This window comes from Capsicum annuum, chromosome 10 (assembly GCF_002878395.1).
Source record: "Capsicum annuum cultivar UCD-10X-F1 chromosome 10, UCD10Xv1.1, whole genome shotgun sequence".
NCBI lineage: Eukaryota > Viridiplantae > Streptophyta > Magnoliopsida > Solanales > Solanaceae > Capsicum > Capsicum annuum.
In genome coordinates, this window is record NC_061120.1 from 186,488,614 (window position 1) to 186,515,865 (window position 27,252).

The following is a 27,252-nucleotide window of genomic DNA, read 5'->3' on the forward strand; positions in this document are numbered from 1 at the left end:
ATCATCTCCTTTGAAACATTCCTCATCCCCATGTTCATTATCTTCTGCTTCTGATTGAGATAATGCTTGTAAAGCAAGCTCATAGAGTGACGGATGTAGCCTAGCTGCTTCACTTGTTCCTTTACTCGGACTTGATTCGGTTTTTTCTTTTGGGAGCCCTATTATCTAAAAATAACAGGAAAATAAAAAAGATTATTACTGATTAAAGCATCGTTAAAAAAATGATAACGGTAAATCTAATATGTACAATATAGTAAAATAACAGTTCCAACAGATCACACATATGTTGCAATAGGTGTGTTATCTGTTGCAACATATAACTAACCTGTTGCAATGAAAGATTACTCTGTTGTAAACAATAAAAACAGTTTCTATACTGTTGTAATTTCTTTCACCAAATCACCCATTTGTTGAAACAGATGACTAGTCTGTGCAACAGATCATCTATCAATATTGTTTAGATTTTTTCAACAGAACTCTCGTCTGTCGCAACAGGTGAATTATCTATTGGGAGAAATTAACCTATTGCAACAGAAAAGTAATCTATTGTAAACAATAAAAACAGTTTCTATACTGTTGTAATTTCTCTCAATAGATCAGTCATCTGTTGAAACAGATGACTGGCCTGTGCAACAGATCAACTGTTAATATTGTTTAGATTTCCTTCAACAAAAGTCTCATTTGTCACAACAGATGAATTATTTGTTGGGAGAAATCAAAGTCTAGGACCTATCATCCTGTTGGAATAGTTGATAAGATTTATCTATTGCATCAGTTGGTTTATCTGTTGTAAGGAAAAAATATTAGCAGGATTTTGTTCAATGGAACAACAACAATATCACCATTTAATATCAAATACACCATTTTTACCAAGAATAACAACAAATCAACCCAACAACACCAATACAATACACACACACACAGTTAAGATAGAAAGAGGGAGAGAAAGGAGAGAGCCGATTGATTTCGAGAGGAAATGGGTGTAGGTTGATTTGTATTTTAGAAAAGATTAGAAAGTTTTGAAAATATTAATCAAGTCCACAATTAACTTAATTAAGTTTTCTAATTATGTTTGATCCTTTAAGTTGGTCAATGTCACGCATCCTTCATTCAAGACTTAAATGACATATTTCTTTCAATTTTCTCATGTATTTTACCTATATTATTTATATCTTAGATATTTACAAATACTATTTAACTAATAAAATAAATTTTCCATCTTTACATGTTCAAAAATATTGAATTTAGTTATTACATTCATTTTAATTATTTAAACAGATATGGTAATATGTATAATATTTGCACTCATTAAAGTGAGTTACATGCTCGAGGTATGTACACCTAAACTAGTTATAATAAAATAGTTCTGTTATTAATTATTTTTCTTAAATAAAATAATTATATTAGTAATTATTTTTTTAATAAATATATCAAATTAAAATGTGATAAAAATAAAAATTAAAAGATATCTATTTTTAGTATAGGTTTTCTTAAAGGAAAACGAAACTGAAGATATGATTAACATATCCCACAAACCCTTCTCCCCACGCAACTCCTAGCGAGGATTCAGTTTTAAAGAATCATCATTGATTTTAGTTAATTCCTTCCCTTAAAACTTGTTAATTAATTTAATAATCCCTTTTCTTTACCCGTACTTAGCACAGTGCCCTAGGTACCCTCTACCTCCCCTTTTCGAGTACTTTCAATTGAAATGATAAATAAGTTGTCCAATTAAATAAAAATTCTCTAAATTTTTTAAATTAGGTGAAAGGAACAAAAGTTTTTTGAGTTTTTATTTTTTAAGTTTTTTCGTTCCAACAATTTGTCTCAATTGTAGAACAAGTTGTTCAACAACTAGGTGCAGTTGTCGAACAACTACAATTACAAAGTTGTTCAACAACTAAGCACAATTATTTATAATTGAGCCTAGTTGTTCGAAATTATTCAACAACTGAGCGAAGCTTTTCAGACAAGCAATATCAATTGTTTAAGGCCTTAAAAATTGAAGGAATAAATTTATGGCATCCACTTATCCCTTTGTTTTTTTAGTAGGAAACTTGGAAGGCCTTGTGGCTTATTTTTCTCCCCTTTTCGTCCCTCTTTTGAGTTACTGTTGGAGATCATCTTTTTAGCTAAAAAGTCCCATTTGGGAATGAAAGGGTCAATTAATAGCAGTGAAGAAGCGGTGGTGGAAATGAGACCTAGTGGGATGCTTGTTCAGAAGAGACAAAATGATGCTTCTCCTATTACTCCCTCTAATTCAACTATTACCATCAAACTCTCATATGCTTCTCAACAGTTTGACCTCCCTGTGCCCCCTGAATTCACTTTCGGTAATTTTCCCTTTTCTACCATATTTCTATTTTAGGGTTAATTTCGACCCATTTGCTGCAAAATTATACTACTATTTATATTTGGTTAAAATTATATATATATGTATATATATATATATATATATATTAAATGTTGAACCCTTTGGCTTCTTGTTGTGTGTTTATTTTTTCATATTTTCAACCTTTTAGTGAAAATCTTAAGGATTCTCCATTTTGGTGTAAATTCTGTATAGTATGTTGTTTATGAGTTTGTTTATCGTTGCCCTACCTATACGCTGATCGGTTTATTTTCTCCTTCACTGATGGCTTAACTCTTTTACATGTTAATGCATCTATCCATTTCTATTCACAGTTTTACTTCCATATTAGTCATTTTCTGCCTAGTAGCATTGCTGCTTCCTTTGGTTTTGGAATTCAAGGTAGTAGTGAATAGTGATGGGTCAAAAAGAAGACGTTTATACAGTTTTAGACTCGTTGTAATCTAGTAAAGTATAGGAAATCATCCGTAAGCTACAACACTTTTTAGGGGGACTACATTTTTTGATAGATTAAGGTGCTCGTCTAACTTTGGATCTATAAGTTGAAGGTTGCTTGGTACTTGTAGAACTCAGATGCAGAGCTAAGAATTTTTAGTTTATGGGTTCTGGATCACAATCCTTTTTGCTTGTTAGGTTCTGGACAGATTCTTCTTCATCAAAAAATTAAGGTTCCGGATAGATTTTATATATATATATATCAAAAGTAAGGTTTTGGCAGAATTGTGTGGTTAGGCTGTGCACAATAGACCCATGTTGTACGGCCCTTCCCCGAAACCCGCGCATTGTGGGAGCTTTAGTGCACCTGCACCAGGCTGCCCTTTAAGTAATTTCTTTTCAGGGTTTAAGCCAGAAATATTGGGTTCTGCCGAACACCTAACAATAACAGTGGTTATGCCCCTGGTAGGAGTTGAAACATATCTATCCTTACATGGTTTCTGAGTACAGTTGATAATGTTTCTTAAGAAAATATTACCTCCTCCTTTTTCTTAATGAATGATGGGGCTGTATTCCATTGGAACCAGCATCCTCCCACCAAGGCTGAGGTTTATATTGATTGAATTATTGAAAGAAGTCAACCAGGTTTTCTTACTTTGTTGGAACACGAACTGCGTCCCATGATTCATTCCAGCTTTCATCAATCTTTGGGCCGCACTGTTGTTGCGCCACTTGCTACCCAAGTTGCACAAACTCTTCACTTTCGATGCTGCACCCGTGTCGGATTATCCAAAAATACACTAGTTTTGGTAAATCCGACATGTGTCCGTTGACATTTTTGAAGAGTCCTTTCTGAGGTAGATTTATAATTACAATAGGAGGAAATGAACAGGTAGCTATCTACATTTTAGGATGAGGACAAGAGTTTATAGATAACCAACTACTCCACAATGCCTGCTTAAGCTCTTACCGTTTTCCTTTTTATCACAATAAATGAGAGCTCTTATAGTGCTCCGAAGCAATTTTTATGACATTGTTGCCTGTGATCTATGTGGTATTTCAGAGTGCGTAAGATTTTTAAACTCAAATCAATTTATAAAGGAAATAGTTTTACATTCAATTTAGTGAAAGTAATAGTTTATTGTTGGATTTACTAAAATTAGCTGATGTTAAATTACTGTTGCATCTTCTATATTTCTGCATGGAATGTTATAAGCTACCCACAATACTCCCTTGTTATGCTTGAGGTTTTCTAAGCATTTAACGTCAATCAAATTTGGAAACAGGTGAAGTAAAAAGTATCCTTTCCTCGATAATTGGTTTGGAGCCTAAGGTGCAAAAACTTCTATTCCGGGGAAAAGAAAAAGAAGATCATGAATATCTGCACTTGGCTGGTGTGAAAGACAATTCAAAAATGTTAGTTATGGAGGAAGAAACAGTTGAGGACAGAATTCCTGAAGAGGTTAAGGTTACCACTGAAATATCAAGAGGAGCTGAAGCTGTTGCTGTAGTGAGGACAGAAGTGGATAAGCTCTCGGAGCAGGTTGATTCCCTTTTCTGGTAAGGTGGCTGATGACACCATCATCTCTTTATTTGAGTCTTACTGCGGTCTTCATTACAACAGGTCTCTGCTGTACAAGCAGTCGTGTTTGGTGGTACAACTGTTGAGGACAAGGATATTATCTGTTTGACAGAGATGTTGATGAGACAGCTGCTGAAATTGGATGGCATTGAGGCTGAAGGAGAAGGGAAAGTACAAAGAAAGATGGAGGTTTGTTTCCTAGACAATTAAGATTTTCCTTACCTTTCAAAATAAAAATTAAGATTTTCTACTGTTGGATATGCCACTAAATATCCTTAACCTAGGTGGCACTTGGTCTCAATTCTAGGTCTGCATGGACTTCAACATGCTGTAGGTCCTTAAAGAGCTTCCTTTCATGTGATTATTAGTCCATGTCATCTCCTTTTTAACATCTTTACTTACCGTGGTTACGCACCTACTAACCAATGTAGCTAGAGGGTGACGAAGGATATGATGAAACCATCTCAAACAACTTTCTCTCATTTTGACAAATGTGGTTATTTTTGATCGTCTAATGTTGTGTTACTTCATATACACCTTAGCATCCATATCTCTGGAAATATGTCTTGTAGATATGTTGGACTTGGGGCCCGACATTTAATCCCACATAACTTTCCTTTTAAATTAATTCTTTCAGCATTTATTCTTTCTAGTAATTAAGAGGTGAAACAAACTTAATTTATTAAATAAAAGGAGATGTAACAAGCTTTAGCACAAAGAGAAGGATGAGACTTGCCTTTTAAATTCATTCTTTCTTAGTGGTAATCAGGAGGTTCAACAAGCTCTATTTATTTTTTTTAAAAAGAGAGATATTTCCCAAAGGTGTGGCTAGTGGCAAATGAAGTGGGTTGGGAACTATGAGATCTCAAGTTCAATCCCAGTGGAGACAAAAGATTAGGTGATTCTTTCCATTCCATCTATCCAAGCCTTGGTGGGTTGATACCCGCTACTGTGTTGGTGGGAGGTAGTAGTTACCCCGTGGAATTAGTTGAAGTGTGTACAAGCTGGTCCAAACGTCACAGTTATAAAAAAGAGATCGTACAAGCTTTGGTTAGAGAGAAGGTGAGTGGCTGATGAGGACCTTCTGTCTGCAACCCTATGTGCCACATAGTTTATCAATTTAGTTCAACAACATTCCTTCTTCATTAAAAAGTGGTTAATGGTGTTATCAGCAGCCATGATATGTCCATAGTGATTGGATTCTACAGTGGTGAATGAGTGAATTAATTAGGGAAAAATTGTTCGTCCATGCTCGTAATCCTTATGGTTTGTGATCTACAAATAGCTTTTCTTAAAGTAAACTATTGAGAAAAGGAATATTAATGTTTGATCTTCTCTAGGTTGAAGCACCTAGTGGTGTTAAAGGCTCGCCTAAAGTTTGCTTAAGCCTTGCAACTTGGTGGAGCTAAAGTTGTGCGTTTTACCTTGTTAATCGGTTCTTTGGTGTAGGCGTCTAAGTGCTAAGGCATGTGCAGCTTAACCAGTGGGTTCTGTATTTACAGACATAACATCATATATAGCTTAATTATAATTTTTCTTTTCTGTTCACTGTGAAATTTCTTGCACAAATGTCCATATAGATAATAGTTTATCCATTTATGCAAATCTTGCTAAATATATCTTCGGCTCTAGTAGATTGAATGAATTAAATGTGTATTTCATGTAATGTTACCTTCTCAAAAAAACAAAAAAGTGTATTTCATGTAAAGAAAAAAAAACACTAATAAATTGGAAACAAAAATCGACTCTCTTTGGTGTGGTTTGTATTTTTAGCAAACCAATATAGATGGGTTTTTTTTCTTTTCAGGTAAAAAGAAAACCAAACTGAATTGTGATCATTCCTTGCTATGTTATGTCTATAGAAAACTTTTGGCGGAAATAAGATGCTTCCACTTGTAAATGTAGGGAAAGAATTACAACAACTGACTAAAGTTGGTTGGGTTGACAATATGAATCATTATTATTCATGTCACTCCTCTTAGACTATTTCATTCCTATATTAAATGAATTAGAATCTCCAACCCTAGAAATTCACTACATTTTCTTTTGACATACAAATCCCCGACGAGATCAACAATTCTCCAAACAAATATTGAACCAACATTAGAAGGGTGTGGCCTTGTGGCATTTGGTCAGTGAAGTGGCAGGAGAACCATAGGATCGCAGGTTCAAATCCCAATGAAGACACAAAAACACGAGATGATTTCTTTACATTGGCCTAAACCTTGGTGAACAAAATTACTTGGTACCCGTGCTGGTGGACGATAATACAACAACAACAACAAACTCAGTGTATTTCCACATAGTGGGGTCTAGGGAGGGTAAGATGTACGCAGTCCATACCACTACCTCCGAAGAAGTAGCAAGGTTGTTTCCGATAGACCCCCTGTTCAAGACACAAGATAATAACTAAATCCGTAATAAAGCATGGAACAAGATGAGAAGACATAAATACGCCACCCACAATGAATAATAAACAAACCATAGTAATCAAATTCGTAATAAAGCATGCAACAAGGTGGCATAACAAGAATAATACACCCACCAAGTAAAGTCCTACCCCAACGACCCAAACTGGCACTAGCCTTCTAACCTAATTCACGTCCTCCAGATCTTCCTATCTAGGGTCATGTCCTCAGTGAGCTACAACTGCTCCATGTCCCGCCTAATTACCTCTCTCCAGTATTTATTCGGCCTACCCCTACCCCACCTGAAGCCATCCAACGCAAGCCTTTCACACCTACGAATCGGGGCATCCGTGCCCCTCCTCATCACGTGCCCGAACCATCTCAATCGAACTTCCCGCATCTTGTCCTCTACCGAAGTCACTCCAACTTTTTCCCGAATCATTCCGAACTCTATCACCCCTAATAAGCCCACCCATTCAACGCAATATCCGCATTTCCGCCACCTTTAATTTTTGAATGTGAGTTTTTGACTGGCCAACACTCTGCTCCATAAAGCATGGCTGGATGGACTGTCACCCTATAGAACTTGCCTTTAAGCTTGGACGACACCTTTTTATCACACAACACCCCCGAGGCGAGCTTCCACTTCATTCATCCCGCCCCAATACGGTGGGAGACATCCTCGTCAATCTCATCATTCCCCTGAATCAAGGACCCGAGATACTTGAAACTATCCCTCTTACACACCTCTTGGAAATCCAACCTTACTACCACTTCGTTCTCCTGCCTCATGTCATTAAACTTGCATTCCAAATACTCTGTCTTGCTCCTACTCAACCTGAACCCCTTAGACTCAAGGGTCTGTCTCCGCACCTCTATTTTATCATTCATACTCTACAACAACAACAACAACAACAACAAACCCAGTGTATTCCCACCTGGTGGGGTCTGGGGGGGGGTAGGATGTACGCAGTCCATACCTCTACCTCTGAAGAAGTAGAAAGGCTGTTTTCGATAGACCCCCGGCTCAAGACACGCGGTACCACACAAACACATAGTAAAGCACAGCACAAGGTTACAAGGTTACAAGATTACATAACATAAATACGGCACCCATAAGTAATATAAAACAGAGGAAAGCACACAGCTTCATAATAAAACATGGGACACGGACTCCTAACAGGAATAAACCCCCACCAAGTAGTTCCCTATACTAGCGACTCAGACTGGCCCTAGTCCACTGCCCTGATTCGCGTCCTCCAGACCTTCCTATCTAGGGTCATGTCCTCGGTGAGCTGTAACTGCTCCATGTCTCGCCTAATCACCTCACCCCAGTACTTCTTCGGCCTACCCCTACCCCGCTTAAAACCATCCAACGCTAGCCTCTCACACCTACGGACCGGGGCATCCACGCCCCTCCTTTTCACGTGTCCGAACCATCTCAATCGGGCTTCCCGCATCTTGCACTCCACTGGTGTCACACCAACCTTCTCCCGGATGTTCTCATTCCGAACTCTATCCCCTCTAGTCAGCCCACACATCCAGCGCAACATCCACATTTCTGCCACCCTCATCTTTTGGATGCAGGAGTTCTTAACTGGCCAACACTCCGCTCCATACAACATGGCCGGCCGGACTACCGCCCTGTAGAATTTGCCTTTAAGCTTAGGCGGCACCTTCTTATCACACAGCACCCCCGACGCGAGCTTCCACTTCATCCATCCCGCCCCAATACGGTGCGAGACATCCTCGTCAATCTCACCGTTACTCTGGATCATGGACCCGAGATACTTGAAACTCCCCCTCTTACCTACCTTCTGTGATTCCAGCTTCACTACTACCTCATTCTCCCGCCTCACGTCATTAAACTTGCATTCCACATACTCTGTCTTGCTTCTGCTCACCCTGAACCCTTTAGACTCAAGGGTTTGCCTCCACACCTCTAATTTGTCACTCACACCCCCTCGAGTCTCATCTATCAAAACTACATCGTCTGCAAAAAGCATACACCACGGCACCTCCCCTTGAATACGCCGCGTCAACACATCCATCACCACTGCAAACAAAAAGGGACTAAGAGTAGATCCCTGATGCAACCCTGTCCGGACCGTGAAATGCTCTGAGTCTCCTCCTGCCGTCCTCACCTTAGTTTTCGCTCCATCATACATATCCTTGATTGCTCTGATATATGCCAACGGTACTCCACTCACCTCCAAGCATCTCCAAAGCACCTCCCTGGGGACTTTGTCATAGGCCTTCTCCAAGTCGATAAACACCATGTGCAGGTCCTTCTTCCTCTCCCTATACTGTTCCACCAACCTCCGTACCAGGTGAATTGCCTCCGTCGTCGAGCGGCCAGGCATAAATCCAAACTGGTTTTCTGAAATAGACACTATCCGTCTCAGCCTCACCTCGACCACTCTCTCCCAGATCTTCATAGAGTGACTCAATAACTTAATCCCCCTATAGTTGTTGCAACTCTGGATGTCCCCCTTATTCTTATAGAGAGGTATCATGGTGCTCCACCTCCAAGCCTCGGGCATCTTTGCCGTCTTGAAGATTTCATTAAACAATCCCGTCAACCACCTAAGACCAGCCTCTCCAACGAACTTCCAAAACTCGACCGGTATCTCATCCGGCCCCGTCGCCCTACCCCTTCGCATTCTGCGAACAGCCTGTCTAACCTCTTCTACCTTAAAACGTCTACAATAGCTAAAATCCCGACACTCCTCTGAGTGCTCCAGTTCCCCTAACACAATAGCTCTATCCCCTTCGTCATTCAAGAGCCTATGAAAGTACGACTGCCATCTATTCTTAATGTGGCCGTCCTCCACCAACACTCTACCGTCCTCCCCCTTAATGCACCTCACCTGATCGAGGTCACGACCCTTCCTCTCCCTAGCCTTAGCGAGTCTAAACAACTTTTTCTCCCCTCCCTTCCCCTGTAACCCTGCATACAGGCTCTCAAAGGCGGCCGTCTTAGCTGCCGTGACTGCTGACTTAGCCTCCTTCCTCGCTAGCTTGTACTCTTTCCTGTTTACCCGCTTCTCCTCTTCGTCCTTACTCTCCACCAACTTGGCATACGCCCCTTTCTTGGTCCCCACTTTCTTCTCCACCTCTTCATTCCACCGCCAATCCCCCTGATGGTGGCCGGCCCGGCCCCTAGAAACCCCCAACACCTCACTTGCATTCTCCCTGATGCACCTAGCCGCCCTATCCTACATATTATCCACGTCTCCCCTACACTCCCACACCCCCATTCCCGCCAACTTCTCCCCTATCTCCCACGCATTCACTGGCGTCAAGCCGCCCCACTTAATTCTAGGTCTACACTCCCTACTCCTCCTCTTTCTATTCTTCTTTATACCCAAATCCATAACCAAGAGCTTATGCTGGGTCGAAAGATTCTCACTCGGAATGACCTTACAGTCCTTACACCACGCCCTATCCCCTTTCCTAAGCAACAAAAAGTCAATCTGGGTCCTGGCTACCGCGCTTCGAAAGGTGATCAGGTGCTCGTCCTTCTTCGAGAAGCCCGAGTTCACCACCACCAGCCCAAAGGACCTCGCAAACTCCAATAGGGTAGCCCCCTCTTCATTTCTCTCCCCAAAACCAAAACCACCATGCACATCACCAAAGCCTCCCGATAGCGCCCCGATGTGCCCGTTGAAATCTCCTGCTACAACAATCTTCTCCGAGCTAGGCACGCCTCTCACCTCTGGTGGACGATAATATATATATATATATATATATACTCTGCCTTGCTCCTACTCAACCTGAACCCCTTAGACTCAAGGGTCTGTCTCCACACCTCTAGTTTATCATTCATACTCTGGTGGACGATAATATATATATATATATATATTTATATTTATATTTGTGTGTGTGTGTGTATAACATGAAGATGGTAGGTTACATCCTCCCATTTTTTTTTATAAAAAAAATAATCCGGTGCACCAAAGCTCCCGCTTTGCGTAGGGTCTGAGGGAAGGACCCCACCACAAGGGTGCCTTGTACGCAGTCTTATTACTTTGCATTTCTGCCAGAGGCTGTTTCCAAGGCTTGAACTTGTGACCTTCTGGTCACATGGCAACAACTTTACTTGGTACATCCTCCAAATTTTTATTTATCTAAAATACCCTTATTATTTATGCCAACACATTAAATTTAGGGGCATTTTTATCTTGCACCAAAATCCCAACTATCTATTTTGATGGTCTGTTTCGAAGTATATGTTACATCTTGATCTATCATACCATTCTTCTGGAATATTGAACTTAGATATCCAAAGTATTTACATTTTAACCTTGCAATCTTGTTCATCTTTCATCAAGTCTACTGTTATGCTCTTTGCTAAACTTATAGTACATATATTCTGTCTTATTTCCTCTTATCTTAAAATTATTACTCTCAAGGATGTTCCTATAAATTCAAGTTTTTTGCTGATACCCTCGTTAGATTTGTCAATCAACCCAATAGCGTTTGCAAATAGTATATTCAACTAGCATACACAACAACAACAACAACAACAAACCCAGTGTATTCCCACTTAGTGGGGTCTGGGGGGGGGTAAGATGTACGCAGTCCATACCTCTACCTCTGATGAAGTAGAAAGGCTGTTTCCGAAAGACCCCCGGCTCAAGGCACAAGATATCACACAAACACATAGTAAAGCACAGAAGCAGATGACATAACATAAATACGGCACCCATAAGGAATATAAAACAGAGGAAAGCAGAGGAAAGCACACAGATTCGTAATAAGCATGGAACACTGAATACGGAATCATAACGGGAATAAAAAATAAAAAAAAACCCCACCAAGTAATTCCCTACACTAGCGACCCAATCTGGCCCTACTCTTCTGCCGTAATTCGCGTCTTCCAGACCTTCCTATCTAGGGTCATGTCCTCGGTGAGCTGTAACTGTTCCATGTCCCGCCTAATCACCTCACCCCAGTACTTCTTCGGCCTACCCCTACCCCGCCTAAAACCATCCAACGCTAGCCTCTCACACCTACGGAACGGGGCATCCATGCCCCTCCTCTTCACGTGTCCAAACCATCTCAATCGTGCTTCCCGCATCTTATACTCCACTGAAGTCACACCAACCTTCTCCCGGATAGTCTCATTCCGAACTCTATCCCCTCGAGTCAACTAGCATACACAATTGGAAAAAATTAACAATTCAACAAATTTGTGTTGGGCCCAAGTGACCTAGTCCAAATTTAATAAGAATTTGCTCATAATAGACGTGGGCCAACCATCAATGGAAGCCCCATGAAAGAATGGCGGGGGAGGCTAGGAAAATGCACTCAAAGATCTTGTTACTTTATTTCTTGATGTATATGAAGGTCGAGAATGGCTTTGTTCCATCTTATATACACCAACATACCTCGTGCAATCCCACAGGTGAGGTGGGGTCTCGGGAGGATTGAGTGTATCCAGATCTCACCCCTTACGGCGACAGAGAGGCTGTTTCCGAAAGACCCTCGGCGGAAGTGCAGCAACTCAAATTAGTTATGAAAAAGAACATACAGAAGTGAAGGAAACATGAGAACTAATATTGAAAGCATTACAGAGCATTCAAAAAAAGAATAAATAAAATAAACATTGGATGTTAACAGATTTCAAAAAGCAATGACTATGATAGGCAATAAACCACATGAATAGGGCTAATACTACGTCTTCCTAGTTAATAGCTACCACAAAATGGTAGTATTAGGAAACACCAAGAAATGGAATCTAGTGGCTTGTTCAGGAACTTAAACCATCAAGAAGGGCTAGCTCCTTGCACCAATCCGAGGTCCTCATTTACATTATTACCTTTTTGTCCTGATACGAATATCTACTCAACTCTTTTTAAAAGGTCCCAGCTTTGGCAATGATCTTGGGCTCAAGCTGTAGAAAAGTTTGCGACCTTACTATCTGTTACTTTGTTACCAGATCATAATACTGTATTATTCTATATTCCATAGAATACTGCTGCACATAATGTGTAAGGAAGCATATCTTTTTTACCATCGTGTATGGTTTGCATGCCCTTCTCCCTTTCCTTTTCCTATGGGGAAAGGGCACAGATAACCAATTGCAGAATCCCCATTTAAGCTATTTGAGCCAAACTGCAAATAATTAAGCCACTCGTTACTCCTAGTTGACAGTTGTGTTAAATCAGCTAAACCTAAGTTGATATTCTGATAATGAAAGGGGTGGAATTAAATTTACCATTTAGGATATCTGTAATAACTCATATGAAGTGGCAAACATCTCTATTTCTACTGGATGGTAGTTAGTTATCAAATTTGATTCTCTTTAAATTTTGGTTGTGTAGGCTAGTCTGGTTAAAGGTCACTTTTCATTGCAAACTCCGACATGCTTATAATACTTACCTTTATGTATAAGCTTGGTTTTTATGAAAAAAGGAAATACTTGGTCGGAACTCCCCCTTTTTTGTCTCTGGTTGGCTTGGCCTCTCTACCTAAGTTCCTCAATTCTGACTTGAACTGTCACTTCGCTGTAAAAGTCAGATTACAATCTATCTTATTCCTTGAAGTTTATTTATGCGATCTCAGTATCCTCTTTGTCTGCATACATTGCTAACTTCCTGTGAGTCTTGGCTTTGGATATTTAACTTTTAGCACCTAACTAAAATGTTTCCTTGGGCGAACTAATCTGAATTGCACAACTATCGATTAGCTAACTGTAAATGTTACTTTTCGTTGTCATTGTAATATTACACATTGATCTTTTGTTTTTTAGAAACTTTTCCTTCATATTTGAGATATCTGTTGTGAATATGATTAGAAAAGTGGAGCATGGTTAGCTGCTACATCCAATACTTGCTTCTAGATAAAAACTGCTTGTGCCTGTTGGGTTTTGCATGATTGCACATATTGATGATCAGTGCACTAATGTCAAGTTTTTACTCCCTTGTTCAGGTGCGCCGCGTCCAAAGCTTGGTAGACACAATGGATGCAGTTAAAGCAAGAAATTCCAATCCCTTAAGCAACAAAAGTAATGCCGTGTCAGTGACTACTCAATGGGAGACATTTGAGTCGGGGGTTGGAAGCCTGAACCCTCCTAGACCTGCATCTGGGATTGGAAGCCTGGACACGCCACCTCCTAAACCTGAGTCTGTGGTTGGAAGCCTGGACGCCCCACCTCCTAGACCTGCATCTGGCGTTGGAAGCTTGAATGCCCCACCTCCTGTAACTACGTCTGGGGTTGCAAGTTTGAACCCCCCACCTTCTACACCTGCATCTGGGGTTGGAAGCCCAAATGCCCCACCTCCTGGACCTGCGTCTAGGGTTGGAAGCCCAAATGTCCCACCTCCTGGACCTGCGTCTAGGGTTGGAAGCCCAAATGTCCCACCTCCTAGACCAGTGTCTGGGGTTGGAAACCTATATCCCCCTCCTCGTGGACCTGCTTCTGGGGTTGGAAGCCTATATCCCCCACCTCTTGGACCAGTGTCTGGGGTTGGAAACCTATATCCCCCTCCTCCTGAACCTGCTTCTGGGGTTGGAAGTCTATATCCCCCACCTCCTGGACCTACGTCTACGGTTGGAAGCCCGAACGTCCCATCTCCTGGACCAGTGTCTGGGGTTGGAAGCCTGAATGCTCCTCCTGGACCTGCTTCTGGGGTTGGAAGCCTATATCCCCCACCTCCTGGACCTGCGTCTATGGTTGGAAGCCCGAACATCCCACCTCCTGGACCAGTGTCTCGGGTTGGAAGCCCGAATCCTCCTTCTGGACCTGCTTCTGGGGTTGGAAGCCTATATCCCCCACCTACTGGACCTGCGTCTGGTATTGGAAACCTATATGTCCCACCTCCTGGACCTGTTTCTGGGGTTGGAATCCTATACGCCCCACCTCCTGGACCTGCATCTGGGGTTGGAAGCCTGAACGCCCAACCTCTTAGACTGCCTTCTACTGTAGTGACCGAGGACTGGGAACAATTCGAATAGAATAGTCGTATATGTTTCCAGTTATGATTTTTGAAGAAACAGAAAATGGCAGTTATTAGGCACTGCTGACCACCATTATTTTGTCGTCTTCGCTCTGTAGGTACAGTTAAATTTTTTGGTGACTGTAAACTCATGATCTGGCAAACATAAGGGTTTAATGAAATGGTGTTGGTAAATTACTTCTGTGTTTTGTAAGGTTAAATTAAGGTCTAGTTCATAATTCTATTATTCTTCACCTCATATCTGGCAAACCTCTTATTGCCAAAGCAAGTTGCTGAAACAATGTGAACCATGTTTTGCGAAATAATATCGCATAATCACCCTCAAGGTCATTCCCAATCATCAGATGCCAATCTAGGGGTGTCAAATTGACTGGTTGGACTGAATCGGAGCAGGTAAAATTTTTCCGATTCAATAGATGGTCTGACCCAACCCATTTGAGTTGTCTTGGGTCACCACACACATTCATGGGAACTGGTTGTTTTGTATATTTTTCAAACAATTTGCTTTGGTTCAGAACTACAATTATGCTCTATGTATATATGTACGAGGCGGCATGTAAGATTTGTCTCTTTCTGGTCATTATTTTGTATCTGCAGCTCAAAATAAAACAAATCGATGCTGGTTCACTTGTTACTTTCAATTTCCCCACCTGTGTCTGCGCCATTGTCTCGTATACCCCAATATTGTATTTTTTGGGGGGGTTTCTCACCTGGTACTTGCTTCTGGACCAACTAATTTAGATTCTTGATGGGGTCCAGTCCCACTTTAAAATTAAAGGCTCCATATACCAATGGCGACCCTATACTCAGGTCCGAATCCAAGACTTCAAATTAAGAACAAAATACTTACCACTTCACTACAATTTTTGGTGGTTTCAATATTGTTATCCAGTTGTAAAGGACTTATGACTCAAGAGATAATTTGAGATTCAATCTGCATCGTCTTAAGGGAATTCAGAATTTTTTAACACGGAACCCAAGTAAATTTTGAACTAATAACTGTTAAAGTATGACGTGTCGATAGCTAAAAATCAGCTTCTATATGGACTTGGCATGCTTTCTCATGGCCCAAAGTTCCTACATAGATGATGACATTGACCTCTTTTTATTTTCCAGTTCACTACTTGTTGGAATCATTTGTACGTTTTGATATAATATATGGTCCATGTGGTACCATATTATTCCTTTCATAATCCTCAATTGAACTCCAGTCCATATGAGATATTTCTCATGAAAATGGACAATTCATAAGTGGGGCTATCACACGTTATAACATTCCAAGAAAGCATCATTTTCTTGAAACTTCACTGATATTTTTGTATCCTATTAAACATGAACAAAATAAAAATAATATACCATACCATAATTTTATGAGCACTTTCTTTCTTTATGTCTTCATTGAAAACAGTACCATCCATGTCACCAAATGATTTTTTCCAAAAAGATGATCCAATGATACTATCTACTAAGGATCATAATTTTGCTCTAAGTGGAGAAATTATGTTGCTGGTACTTGTACTTCTTTTTGCTCTTTTTCTTGTCACAATGATTTTCTTCTTGTGTATGAAACATTTTAAGTACTATTCTTCTACTCCACCAGACCAAATTGTTCAATCATCTTATCCTTCACCTTATCCTTCCACTCCAATGTCAACTAAGCCGTTGCATCGCGATATAGCAGAGTTTGATAGAGCACGATGGACGCCATAATTTTTTTTAGATTTAAATCATATATATTTATGTATCGTAGGATTTAGAATGATTATTATCTTATTGTATGTATATACTTCGATATCATTTCTATTTGTATAAGATATATAGTTTAGAAAGGGAGCCTTGGAGTAACTGGTCAAGTTGCTGCCATGGGACCAGGTCATGGGTTCACGCCTTGGAAACAGCCTTTGGCAGAAATGCAAGGTAAGGCTGCATATAATACACCCTTGTAGTGGGGCTCTTTCCCGGACACAGCGCATAGCGATAGCTTTAGTTTACCGGGCTGCCCTTCATAAGATATATAGTTCAGTTGAGTTGCCCTAGATTTGCTTCTGTGGAGAATTGCAGGATTTTCGCATGGTATTATTGGGTTTTATGCACTCTAGTAGCTAGAAGGATACCTTCAGTTTACTACTTTAAGGCAAAGAACAATTGAGTTTAATTTCTTCTTGATACTTTGAGGTTGTTCTTACTCTAGAATGAAAGTATGGAACTGTGATTTTGTTAGCCTTGTGTACATTCATATTTTTGTTTGGTTTCATTTATCTTGGTTTTGAAGTTTTGAAACATTGATGCGTGTGATTTTGACCAAGGAACTAGAATAATATAATTCCAGCAGAATTAGCACTATCAATTTTCCTATATATAAGTAATAGTATTTTGTTCCAAAAGTTATGTATTTAAAGTATCAACTATTCTTTTCATTTCATTTTTAGCATTAGATACTATCAATGGTAGCTTAAATAGAATTTTTATTTTGCTTTCATATTTTTTTTTTATTCTGTAAGCTTTGCACTCTCAGGAAGACCAATGAATCTTCTGCAAATATGTTCTTTTATTTTATCAACTGCTTTCCCTAATTCCCTTAGAACCAAATCTTTATAAAAACCTTTTACCTTTTTAGGCTAATTAGAATTGTACTTGTCTGACTAACGCTGCATTTGTTTTTATTAAGATTCAGACGTCTGAATCTAAATGCATATCTGAGTAATTAAAATATTGTTTTCAGATTTGAAAACTGAATGGTTAAAACTATTAGTTTTTCAATATCTGAAAATGCAAAATTTATATATTTGCATAAATAAAATAGATATAATTCAAATAGAAAATAATTATATATTAAAAAATATTTGATTTAATACAATAAAATTATTATTTGGTTGAAAAAATGTTTAGATTTGTTGATGATAATGGAGATGGTTTGTAATGGTGGTGGTGGTGGTAATGATTGATGTTAGTAATTTGTAATGTTGGTGGTGATAGTTGTGATGGTAGAGATATTTGGTATTGTAGTGACTGTTATAATGGTGACAATTGATAGCGGTGGTGGTAGTGATGTGAAGTTGGTTGATGTTGGTAGTTGGAGGTGTTGATTGTGATAACTTAAAAATAAATGAATGATGATTGACGATGTGTTGGTTGTAGTTGGAGATACTGTTAGCTGTGATGGTGGTGATGATTATTAGTAGAGATTTACTATAGCGATGATGGTGGTTGAAGCGAAAGTAGAGATGTCGACACCGATAACAATGGTGGTGGTGGTGGTCGAAGAATGTGTGGACGCTGATGATGTGTTAGTGGTAGTTAGTGGTGGCGCTAGTTGTGATAGATGAGTTAGTTAGTAGTTGGAATTGATCAATAGTGGTTGATGATGGTAGTGGTATTGGTACTGTTGGTGGTGTTTGGCGGTGTTGGCATTGACGGTGGTGATAGAGGCGGATATAATTAAAATAATGGAGGTGGTAGATATGGTAGAGGCTAAAAATAGTGGTTAGTAGAAATTATGATTGTGAATGGTGATTGTGATGATGGAGGTGGTTGGTGGCTAGGTGGTGGTTGACAATGGTGGTGGTGGCAGAGGTGGTTAATGGTGGTGACTGATGATTATAGATAGATTGGTGGTGAATATTATCCAACACAAGAATACCTCTTAATGATTAAGACTTAGTTCTAGACCTAAATAATTAAGACATATTCAGACCTATTAAGAGCTAAATCTTAATGAAAAATAAATGCAATTAATAGTTTAAAGTCTGAATCGTTCACATTCAGACCTCCATTAAGTACAAACAAATGAGGTCTAAGTCAAAGTACACAATGACCGGGTATAAAGCTTAGAAAAAAAAAAAAAGCTTTGAAAATTTGGGATGTTAAAAGCGTGTATGGAGGTAAACAAATATTTTTAAATATTTTTTATGTTTGATTGGTCAAAACTTTTTGGAAAACATTTCTCAAGAAAAACGAGTTTCTTGAAATGGAGTAAGAAAGAAGTATCAATTACCCCCTGAACTTATTACGTTTTATTTATGGTACACCTGAACTTTGAGTTGTCTTAAGTACCCCTTGTTATTTTAGTACGTCGCGTGACCCTTTTCGGCCCACGGATTATAGCATATAAAACATGCCCGTTCATGTGGAAAAAATGCTTATTTGTTTGTCCACATGGATAAATACAATCCACTTTTCTTATATTTATCCTATATTAAAAAAATAACCCACTTCTACCCTTAATTATCCGATTTCTCTCTAAAAAAAATTATATTTTTCAGTTTTTCTCCACTACGAAATAGTGAAAGGTTGAATTTTCGTCGATCAAGTACGCTATTATCTGAAAAAATATATTTTTTTTTGTGTGTTAAAAATTTGAAATTATTTTTTTTTGTTTGTAATTTTTTATTAGTGTTTCGATTACGATTTTGAGGAGACTTACATGCAAAAATACATTTTTTTTAATTATAATTAATGGAGTAAGAAATCGTAATTTAAGTTAGGAGTGTATAAAAATCGAACCGATAAAAATGTTATTGATTTATAGTTATTGGGTTAACGATTTTTTAATAATTTTATAAAAAAAAGTTATTGAATTATTGATTCGATTTTAATTTTTTTATTGGGTTATTGGATAAATCGATAACCCAATAAGATTATACAAGATTATATTATATATATATATATATATATAAAAGTAGGATTTTGGTTGCAACTAAGATTTGGTTTCTTTTCATGGGTATTTTGTTATTGGTTAAATCGAAAATCAAATCGTTCAGGACTAAAAATCGATAACCAATATAACTACAAATATTAGAAGTTATTATCTTCTTACGGAGAAAACAACAATAACCAAGAAATATTAGAAATATAACTACAAATATATTGCTTTAATCAGCAAAGAAATATAACTATATCCGTCAAAATACAATATCTTATCAAACTAATGCACCATTACATATGTCAACATCAATTTTCAATTCAACGACACAAAACGTAAATGAACATCATCACATTACATATCAAATTAATGTACAAAATTAGCTTTAACATCCTTTTGTCTTTCAACTCTTTTTGTTGTTTGTTGGTCTTCTTCAACAAACCCAAGATCACAATATTGGATTGACGTGAAAATTCTGGATTAAATCATACCAATCAAAAAAATTGCAACTAGTTCGAAATAGAGACTTCAATTCATAGAAAAGAAAGTTAGAAAATTTACTTGTTACAAAACCTAAAAAAAAAAAGGAAAATATAAAAACTAAATACATCATAATGCATACAACCGAAGAATTTACGATCGGAATTGTCATCCGACCATGAAATTCTCATAGTTGAAGGAGACCCACATGCATAAATAAGTCTTCTATTATAATTCATGGAGTTAGAAATAAGTAGATAAAGTAGAAGCAATAGAATGATTTTATTTTTTTTTTAGATTGGAAGTGATGGAGGAAGAGGGATAATTGAAGTTTTTGAAAAAATTAAAGAAAATGAGTTTTTTCTTCATTCTTTTACCGTTGAAAATGTTGATTTGGCAAAAAAAAAAAATTCATCACGCGCGTGGAGTTTGAAATCAAATATTTTGTCATGTCGGCAAAAAAGGATCACACGATGTAGTAAAACAACAAGTTCGGGGGTACTTAGGACAAGTCACAATTGAGGTATATCATGAATAAAACGTGACAAGTTCAGGGGTATTTGATACTTCTCTCAATAGAGAAAATAAGTTTCATAAGTGACATTCTAAGTTTATTGCCTCCTCCCATCCACCCAACGTCTAACCCCAGCTATTGACTATCCCATCCTCGCCACCTAAACCTTCACGTCCATTCCACCTCATCCCACCATATAGTATCTTTTTAGATTACATATAAATGCTCTTTAGATAAAAAAAATTTTGCATACTTACCAAATATTTGAAAATAAGTATGAAAGTCACTTATTTTTCAAGAAAATGTTTTCTAGAAAAACATTTTCATGAAAAATATTTTTCGTTGTACCAAACACACTGTAAAAGAAAAATTAGAAGTTTAACGTTAATTATTTATACACATAAAAAGTCCTACTGTTTCTTTTGAAACTTTAGCAGGAGAGACTGGATAGTTTCACGATAAGAACATGGATAGTGATGGAATGGCTGGGGTTCCTCCACCTTAACCAGAGGCATCAAATTTGAGCCCAGGAAATTAAAAGAATCTCATTGGTAGCATCGTCCATGGAAATGTAGGCTGTATACAAATTTTAATTTAGTTGGGTCTCAATATATATATATATATCGGACTTTGGTGGAAACCAATTTCATGGCTACCATTATATTATATTAGCCTCATCATAAAGAGTTGACAACGGCACCAGTGGTCTAGTGGTAGAATAGTACCCTGCCACGGTACAGACCCGGGTTCGATTCCCGGCTGGTGCACTTTTTTGTTTTGTATTTTTTATGTTGTATTCTTACCCCTATTGAACATAAATCCCGGGTAGAGTGTACACACATTCCTCAAACATTGAACACATCAGTTATACTATAAGATTCCACGTCTTTATATTTCGCAAAGTTCAATTAACATTATAAATTAAATCCCCAAACTTATAAATAGTAATATCAACACAACTGTATCACATAGCAGTCATAACAACAACTCAAACAAAGAACCAAGAGCGAGCCAGATTGCCCTTAAAAGGCATCAGAAATATACTACTGTACAATCTTAAAGGTCATCTCGAGTTGATCGCACTAGAATTTATCTACAGTAAATCCATCTCTCAACACTTCATAATCCACTCTACTGCGGGAATTTTTCAACCCAGCCGTGACGTAAAACTTAGATTTTTCAGATGAAATTGCAGTAACTTTTACCCAGATCATCACCTTCGTTTTTATTCCCTCTATGTCAGCCAGCTTTCCTTTCTCCAAGTACCCAGTAACAGCGGTAGAGAAGCGTAATACAGATGAATCCCTGTAACAAACCTCACATATTGATGGAATATAGACGGTGAGCTTCTTGGTTTCTTCATTAAACTCGTAGTTGGTCGCATCACGAGGGAAAATGCCTACTGGAAGATCATGCTCCTTCAGCAGTTCTGGCAACGGCTTTTGCATTTTCCCTACAATTCCAATGCAACGAAGGGACGAGATCCTCATTATTTTGGCAAAAGAATAACAAAGAACGGAATAAGAAAGCTCACGACTTGTGCTGATGAGCATCCTTAGATGATATCCAATAAAATGACATCCGCAACAAATGATTCAATGGCGTTCCTAGAAGAAAATGACAAATTCGCTACTAAAAATTCTTTTGAGGATACCTTTCGAGAGCGCAGACATTTGGGATGCATCATTTAAACCATCCATCTAAGCAGCTTAGCCTATGTTCTTTCAAGAAAGGTTTATTTTTCTGGAAATAAACACACACACACACACACAAAAAAAAAAAAAAAAAGAACGCAGCGTTCTTTTTTGACATTCAATATGGCTTATCACAAGCAATTTTACAGCCTGAATGTCCACAACAAACCACTATCTTATGCATCATGAGACTCACCACACAGAGAAAAAGGTAAGCATTTTAGTTCCCTCTACTGGCGCCAACCTAACTTTACTGGGGCAAGGGTTGCTAGCAGGCTAATGGTTCACAAGCTCACAGTAGAGACATTTTCTTAAAGAAGTTAATGGTCGAGTAAGAAATAACAGTAGCAGCTCATATTCGATGAAAGAAAAGAGGAGCTAAAAGACTACTGAGGAAGACTAACCTTTAATCTTGTTCACCAGCCATTTGCTTCCTCCTTCGATACTGCTTTGCAAGGACTACATATTAAAAGGGAAAAAGCGTCAGATGAGTAAGAAGAACACGAGAAAGAGAGGAAATTCCACATAGAGAAGTGATCTCAAACAGAACAAAATCAATCAAAATAACCAAATGGTTGCTCCAAGTAAAGTGCAAATCAAAATCAATCATATAGGCATTTTGCAAATGGTTCCAGCTCACACGTCATAGTAGATTGAAATTCATCCAAGATTTTAATAAGATGGGAACTTGTTTTAAACTTCTAATTTATCACAACAGTTTCAATTAATAATCTCACCAGGGCAGGAACTTGAAAGTGGAGTATATAATTACTTGTCTCTGTGTTACCATTGCAACATGATGTACAATAAAAAGGAGAAGAAAAGCATGACCTAGCACTACGTCGAAAATTTTTAGGAAATGCACAAAGTTCCAATTCAATTGTAAAGCTTCAGCCTTTGGGATCTATGGCATGTCAGGATTTTTTTTTTTCTTTTAAGGCTCCTATCTGGCATTTCAAGATGTTGGTTGTGCACTTATTGTATTAATAAAGGAGAATAAGATGCGTTTGCTGCCCTTCACACAAGAAATTGTTGTTCTTTGAAATCCAAAAGTGCAATGATGAAAAGAAAAGATGCACATTTGACAACATTTATGCCCAACCACCACAATAATTTTGTGTCTGCCTGAACACAAGGGATGACTGCAGCAAAGATACGAATCAGTCTGCCGTGGCATGGAAATTGTTGAGGAAATAAATGTTCAAAAACAATGGCATGCGAAAGAAGAGACTATTGGCCCAAATTTGATATGCAAAAATCTTAACATAAGAAAGGTCGAGAGACCTCATTAAAGTTTGACAGGCTGATCTTCTGTTGGACTATAAGAAAAATGAGATTTTAGTGGCATCACTCTGTTGCAATCCGATCCCCCGCTATTTCATACCCATTTACACAGAGAGAGAGTCATTTCCTCATACATCTTGTTCTCAAAAAGGAAAAGCAGGTGAAGCTGCTTAGCTGAATGGTATGAGTAATTTGGATATTTATTTTTAAGCGTTTACAGTCTCAAATGCTGAAGAACCTTTCATATCAAATTCATAAATGACTCAGGTGGAACACCACTAATTCATTTTCTTGAGGATGCTCATTTTCTTGGTAATCATCTAAGGAGACTGATCAGTATGAGTCATGAGCTTTCTTCTTTATTTCTCGGTTATTCTTTTGCAAAATTCCAAAAAAGACAGCTTTCTCATCCCGACTCAATATTGGATTTGTAGGAAAAATTCAAAGGCCATTGTAAGGTCTGCTGAATATGACATTCCAGTAGGTATTTTTCTTCACACTGCAACTATTGAGTTTAACAAAGAAATCAAGAGGCTTACAGCCCAGGTAGCTGGTATATTAAGTCAATAATAGAATGTGTTTGTATGTAAGGTCGACTACAAAGAGAGAGTCATTCCATTTTGCGATATCAGTAGCTAAATGATGGCATAGAGAGAAAACTCGATAGAGGTCAGTACAAGGAGTCCAAAAAGTTTAATCTCAACAGATGATATAGCAATGTATAAACAAGTGAACGTGCTTCTCTTGTATACAAGCGACAATGGCAGCCCGATACACTAAAGTTCCCGCTATGCGTGGGATCCAGGAAAGGGCCAGACCACAAGGGTCTATTGTACGCAACATTACCTTGCATTTATACAAGAGGCTATTTCCACGGCTTGAACCCGTGATCTCCAGGTCACACAGCAACAACTTTACCAGTTACGCCACCCCTATACAAGCGATAATATAGCACAGAAAAGATTTAAACATCACCCTATGTTTGCACTAAACCAATAAATGCATGACACATGTCTACTACATAAATGTTTTATCACCATCCTGTTTTGCACGCATATTTATAATTGTGACACTAATCTTCCCTTCATTTCGGAAACATATGAGGAATTTTTCTCAAATCAAGGTCACAAGAAAGAAGAGTCTAATAATAAAAGTGATCACAAACTATTTAAAGCAGAAAAACACGCAATTAAGAGGACTAAACTTGTAATTAGGCCATACTAATAAGAAGGTGAATATATCAACAAGGTTGACATAACAATAATAGTAAATCAATTCAATATCTCAAAACCTAAACTCCAGCTCAAAAAACCCATAAACAAGATAATATGCAATTAAGGAAAAGAGAGAGAGAGAGAGAGAGAGAGAGAGAGAGAGAGAGAGAGAGAGAGAGAGCGTGTGTACGTTAATGTCATCGCCGACGGAATTGAACTCCTTGTTGGCTCTCTGACCAAGCCAGTAAGAACCCACCTTGTTCATTATCTCATCCATTGTATAACTGACTCTCCTCTATTGATCTCTATAGTAAACAAATCTTTATTCTTCTTTCGATTGTTTTTCTCTCCCCCAGCTCAGATCAGAGAGAGGCAGAGAGGAAGAAGGAAAATTTCTTTGCCAACTTTCCGTGTACAAATTCATTTTCTATTTGACCAAGTACATGGATAGACTTTCCGTCTCTAGACTACTTGTTAGTAGCGTGTCGAAAAGTCATAAGTTCCATTAGTATAAGCCATAAAATTATGGAAAAATAAGGTCATACCACAATTTATCTTTGCTGACCTAACTAAAATTTCTATCTTTTTTATTAAATTACCTAAATTCCTCCTTTTTCTTTAAACAGCTGAAACAAATACATAAATTTTTGAATGCATAATTTTAGTTATGTACGTTTCTTTGGTCTAGTTAATATATTATGTATCTTAATCAAATAGTTTCAAAAATAGATGTATCTCAATAATTAAAATTATATATCTCAACTTCAAAATTATGTATCCGAATAAAAATGAAATAATTAACGATTACATTCTTAAGTTCAAAATTATGTAACTTAACTTCAAATTATGTATCCAGATACTAATTATGCATTCGAAAATTGTTATATAAGAGATTATTTGTAATTTAGCAAAGAATAAGGATAAAGAGTAATTAAAGATAAACTTATTGAGATTTATGTAAGTTTTACTGATTTTTTCTCAGAATTAGTTAATTTGTTCCAAACAAATGACTAACAGTAATTCGAGAGAAGTGTCATTTCTACAGGAAAAGTGAAAATGTTTGTTTATTTTATAAAAGGTGTGTTCTTTTATATTGGTGGGAGAAAGAAAAATTCTTTGTGCTTAAATATAGAAACGCATTTCTTATGGATAGTGAGGCAAGAAGAAGACCAACCTCGAGTCATTAATGATCGATCGGAATTATTTTATCCCGGAGAATATATTCTATTAATCTCGGGTACTTGAGGAAAATAATTTTCTTAAAAACACACCATAAATTTGCTGGATATGATCGATCGAGATCACACACCGTAAATTTGGTGGATATGATCGATCGAGATCATTTTATCTTGGTAGAATATATTCCATCAACCTCAGATAGTTGATGGGAATACTTTTCTTAAGGACACACTGTAAATTTAGTGGATGTGATAGTCGAGATCATTTTATTCTGGAAGGATATATTCTATTAACATCGGGTACTTGAGAAAAATAATTTTCTTAAGGACACACTATAAATTCGGTGGATTTGATTCTTTTTTTTCATCTCTTTCTTATTGGTTTTTCTATTTTTCAGAAAATAGTTTGAACTTCTTTGTTGTTCTTGAAGTTGTTCTTGAAATTGTTGTTGAGCTTCATATTGTAAATATAGATTGTACCTGAAAAACAACAGTACGTACTCACTCTGTCTCAATTTATGTGTCACTTTTTGAATTTCGAGAGTCAAATAAGTTTATCTTTGACCGTAGTTTTTTTTTATATATCTTTTAAATATTTGAATGTCAATAGAGAATTATGGCTTATAGTACTTTTTACATAGTTTTTAAATATAAAATTTTTATTTCAAAAAACTTAAAGATATAGTGTCCAAATTTATAGTCAAACTTAAAATGTTTGACTCAGGACATATAAATCGAGACAAAAAAATATTTTTAAAATTAATTAGAATAAATTTATTCTATATTGAGATAAAATTATGGAATAACTTATATTAATTAGTTATCATGTTTCACACAAATGACTAGCAGGTATAAATGGCATTTGTCTCTATGACTAGTAGGTAGGAATGACATATCTAACTACAGTAGTGATACATGAACAAAGTACGAAATTGAAAACTAAACTACGATACGAATACAAAATCTAAAGATAGATAGAGAAGCAATAAGATAGACACAGTGCAAGGAATTGAAAGCAAATAAAGGGTGTATCAAACCCTACAACTAAACCGAACAAAGCACCAAAATCTTACATAGACCTCAAGGGAATCGATTTTCAAGCAACCCACGTTTCTAAACAAAAGATCAACACAAGCGAATCCACGTTTGCCTTACACTCTCACAAGTGTTCAAATTCATAATTCAACATAAACTACTTACTAAAATGAAAAGAAAGTCCTATGTATAGTCTAGGCTTGGTTATTACATCATATAGGCCCAAAAGTGACCAATTTAGGAAAGACAAACACATAGAAGCCCATTAGGCACTTGCTTGAGCATATGGGGTGCATATGGGGCACATTCCAAGGGCATAATGGGCTTTTTTTACCCGCTCCTAGTGGATATAGAGCGGGTTGGGCGCACCTCTAAAGCAGATGGGGCGCATCTCCTCTTTCGGGGGCTTTCTAGCCCCGTTTGGTCTTTCATTGGCCTCTCTAACGTCCCT

At 37.7% G+C, this 27,252-nt stretch overlaps 2 protein-coding genes and 1 non-coding gene across 3 annotated transcripts; 2 read left to right on the top strand and 1 right to left on the bottom strand.

The window, feature by feature from the left end:
• The first annotated feature begins 1,502 nt into the window (after nt 1–1,502).
• On the top strand, nt 1,503–16,980 carry LOC107843443 (formin-2). The gene is made up of 4 exons (XM_016687746.2): nt 1,503–2,333; nt 4,093–4,349; nt 4,431–4,577; nt 13,733–16,980. Exons 1-4 carry the CDS (start codon nt 2,153–2,155, stop codon nt 14,756–14,758), a joined length of 1,611 nt encoding a protein of 536 aa, XP_016543232.2. The 5' UTR covers nt 1,503–2,152; the 3' UTR covers nt 14,759–16,980.
• A 4,112-nt stretch (nt 16,981–21,092) lies between these two features.
• On the top strand, nt 21,093–21,163 carry TRNAG-GCC. The gene has a single exon. It is a non-coding gene; the product is annotated as a tRNA-Gly (tRNA).
• Nucleotides 21,164–21,261: 98 nt separating this feature from the next.
• On the bottom strand, nt 21,262–25,175 carry LOC107843442 (uncharacterized protein At5g01610). Its single transcript, XM_016687745.2, has 3 exons — nt 24,779–25,175; nt 22,495–22,549; nt 21,262–21,849 (listed from the first exon to the last, which is right to left on the bottom strand). The coding sequence occupies exons 1-3, from the start codon at nt 24,863–24,865 to the stop codon at nt 21,479–21,481; spliced, it is 513 nt and encodes a 170-aa protein (XP_016543231.1). The 5' UTR covers nt 24,866–25,175; the 3' UTR covers nt 21,262–21,478.
• Nucleotides 25,176–27,252: the final 2,077 nt, after the last annotated feature.

What these genes read in the sequence shown, in the direction of transcription:
- LOC107843443 (XM_016687746.2), top strand. Translation starts at nt 2,153, where the DNA reads ATGAAAGGGTCAATTAATAGCAGTGAAGAAGCGGTGGTGGAAATGAGA. An exon ending in GCCCCCTGAATTCACTTTCG is followed by an intron (nt 2,334 to 4,092) that starts GTAATTTTCCCT and finishes ATTTGGAAACAG; the next exon opens with GTGAAGTAAAAAGTATCCTT. An exon ending in TGGATAAGCTCTCGGAGCAG is followed by an intron (nt 4,350 to 4,430) that starts GTTGATTCCCTT and finishes TCATTACAACAG; the next exon opens with GTCTCTGCTGTACAAGCAGT.
- LOC107843442 (XM_016687745.2), bottom strand. Translation starts at nt 24,865, where the DNA reads ATGGATGAGATAATGAACAAGGTGGGTTCTTACTGGCTTGGTCAGAGA. An exon ending in CCGTCGGCGATGACATTAAC is followed by an intron (nt 22,550 to 24,778) that starts GTACACACGCTC and finishes TTTAATATGTAG; the next exon opens with TCCTTGCAAAGCAGTATCGA. An exon ending in GCTGGTGAACAAGATTAAAG is followed by an intron (nt 21,850 to 22,494) that starts GTTAGTCTTCCT and finishes TTGGAATTGTAG; the next exon opens with GGAAAATGCAAAAGCCGTTG.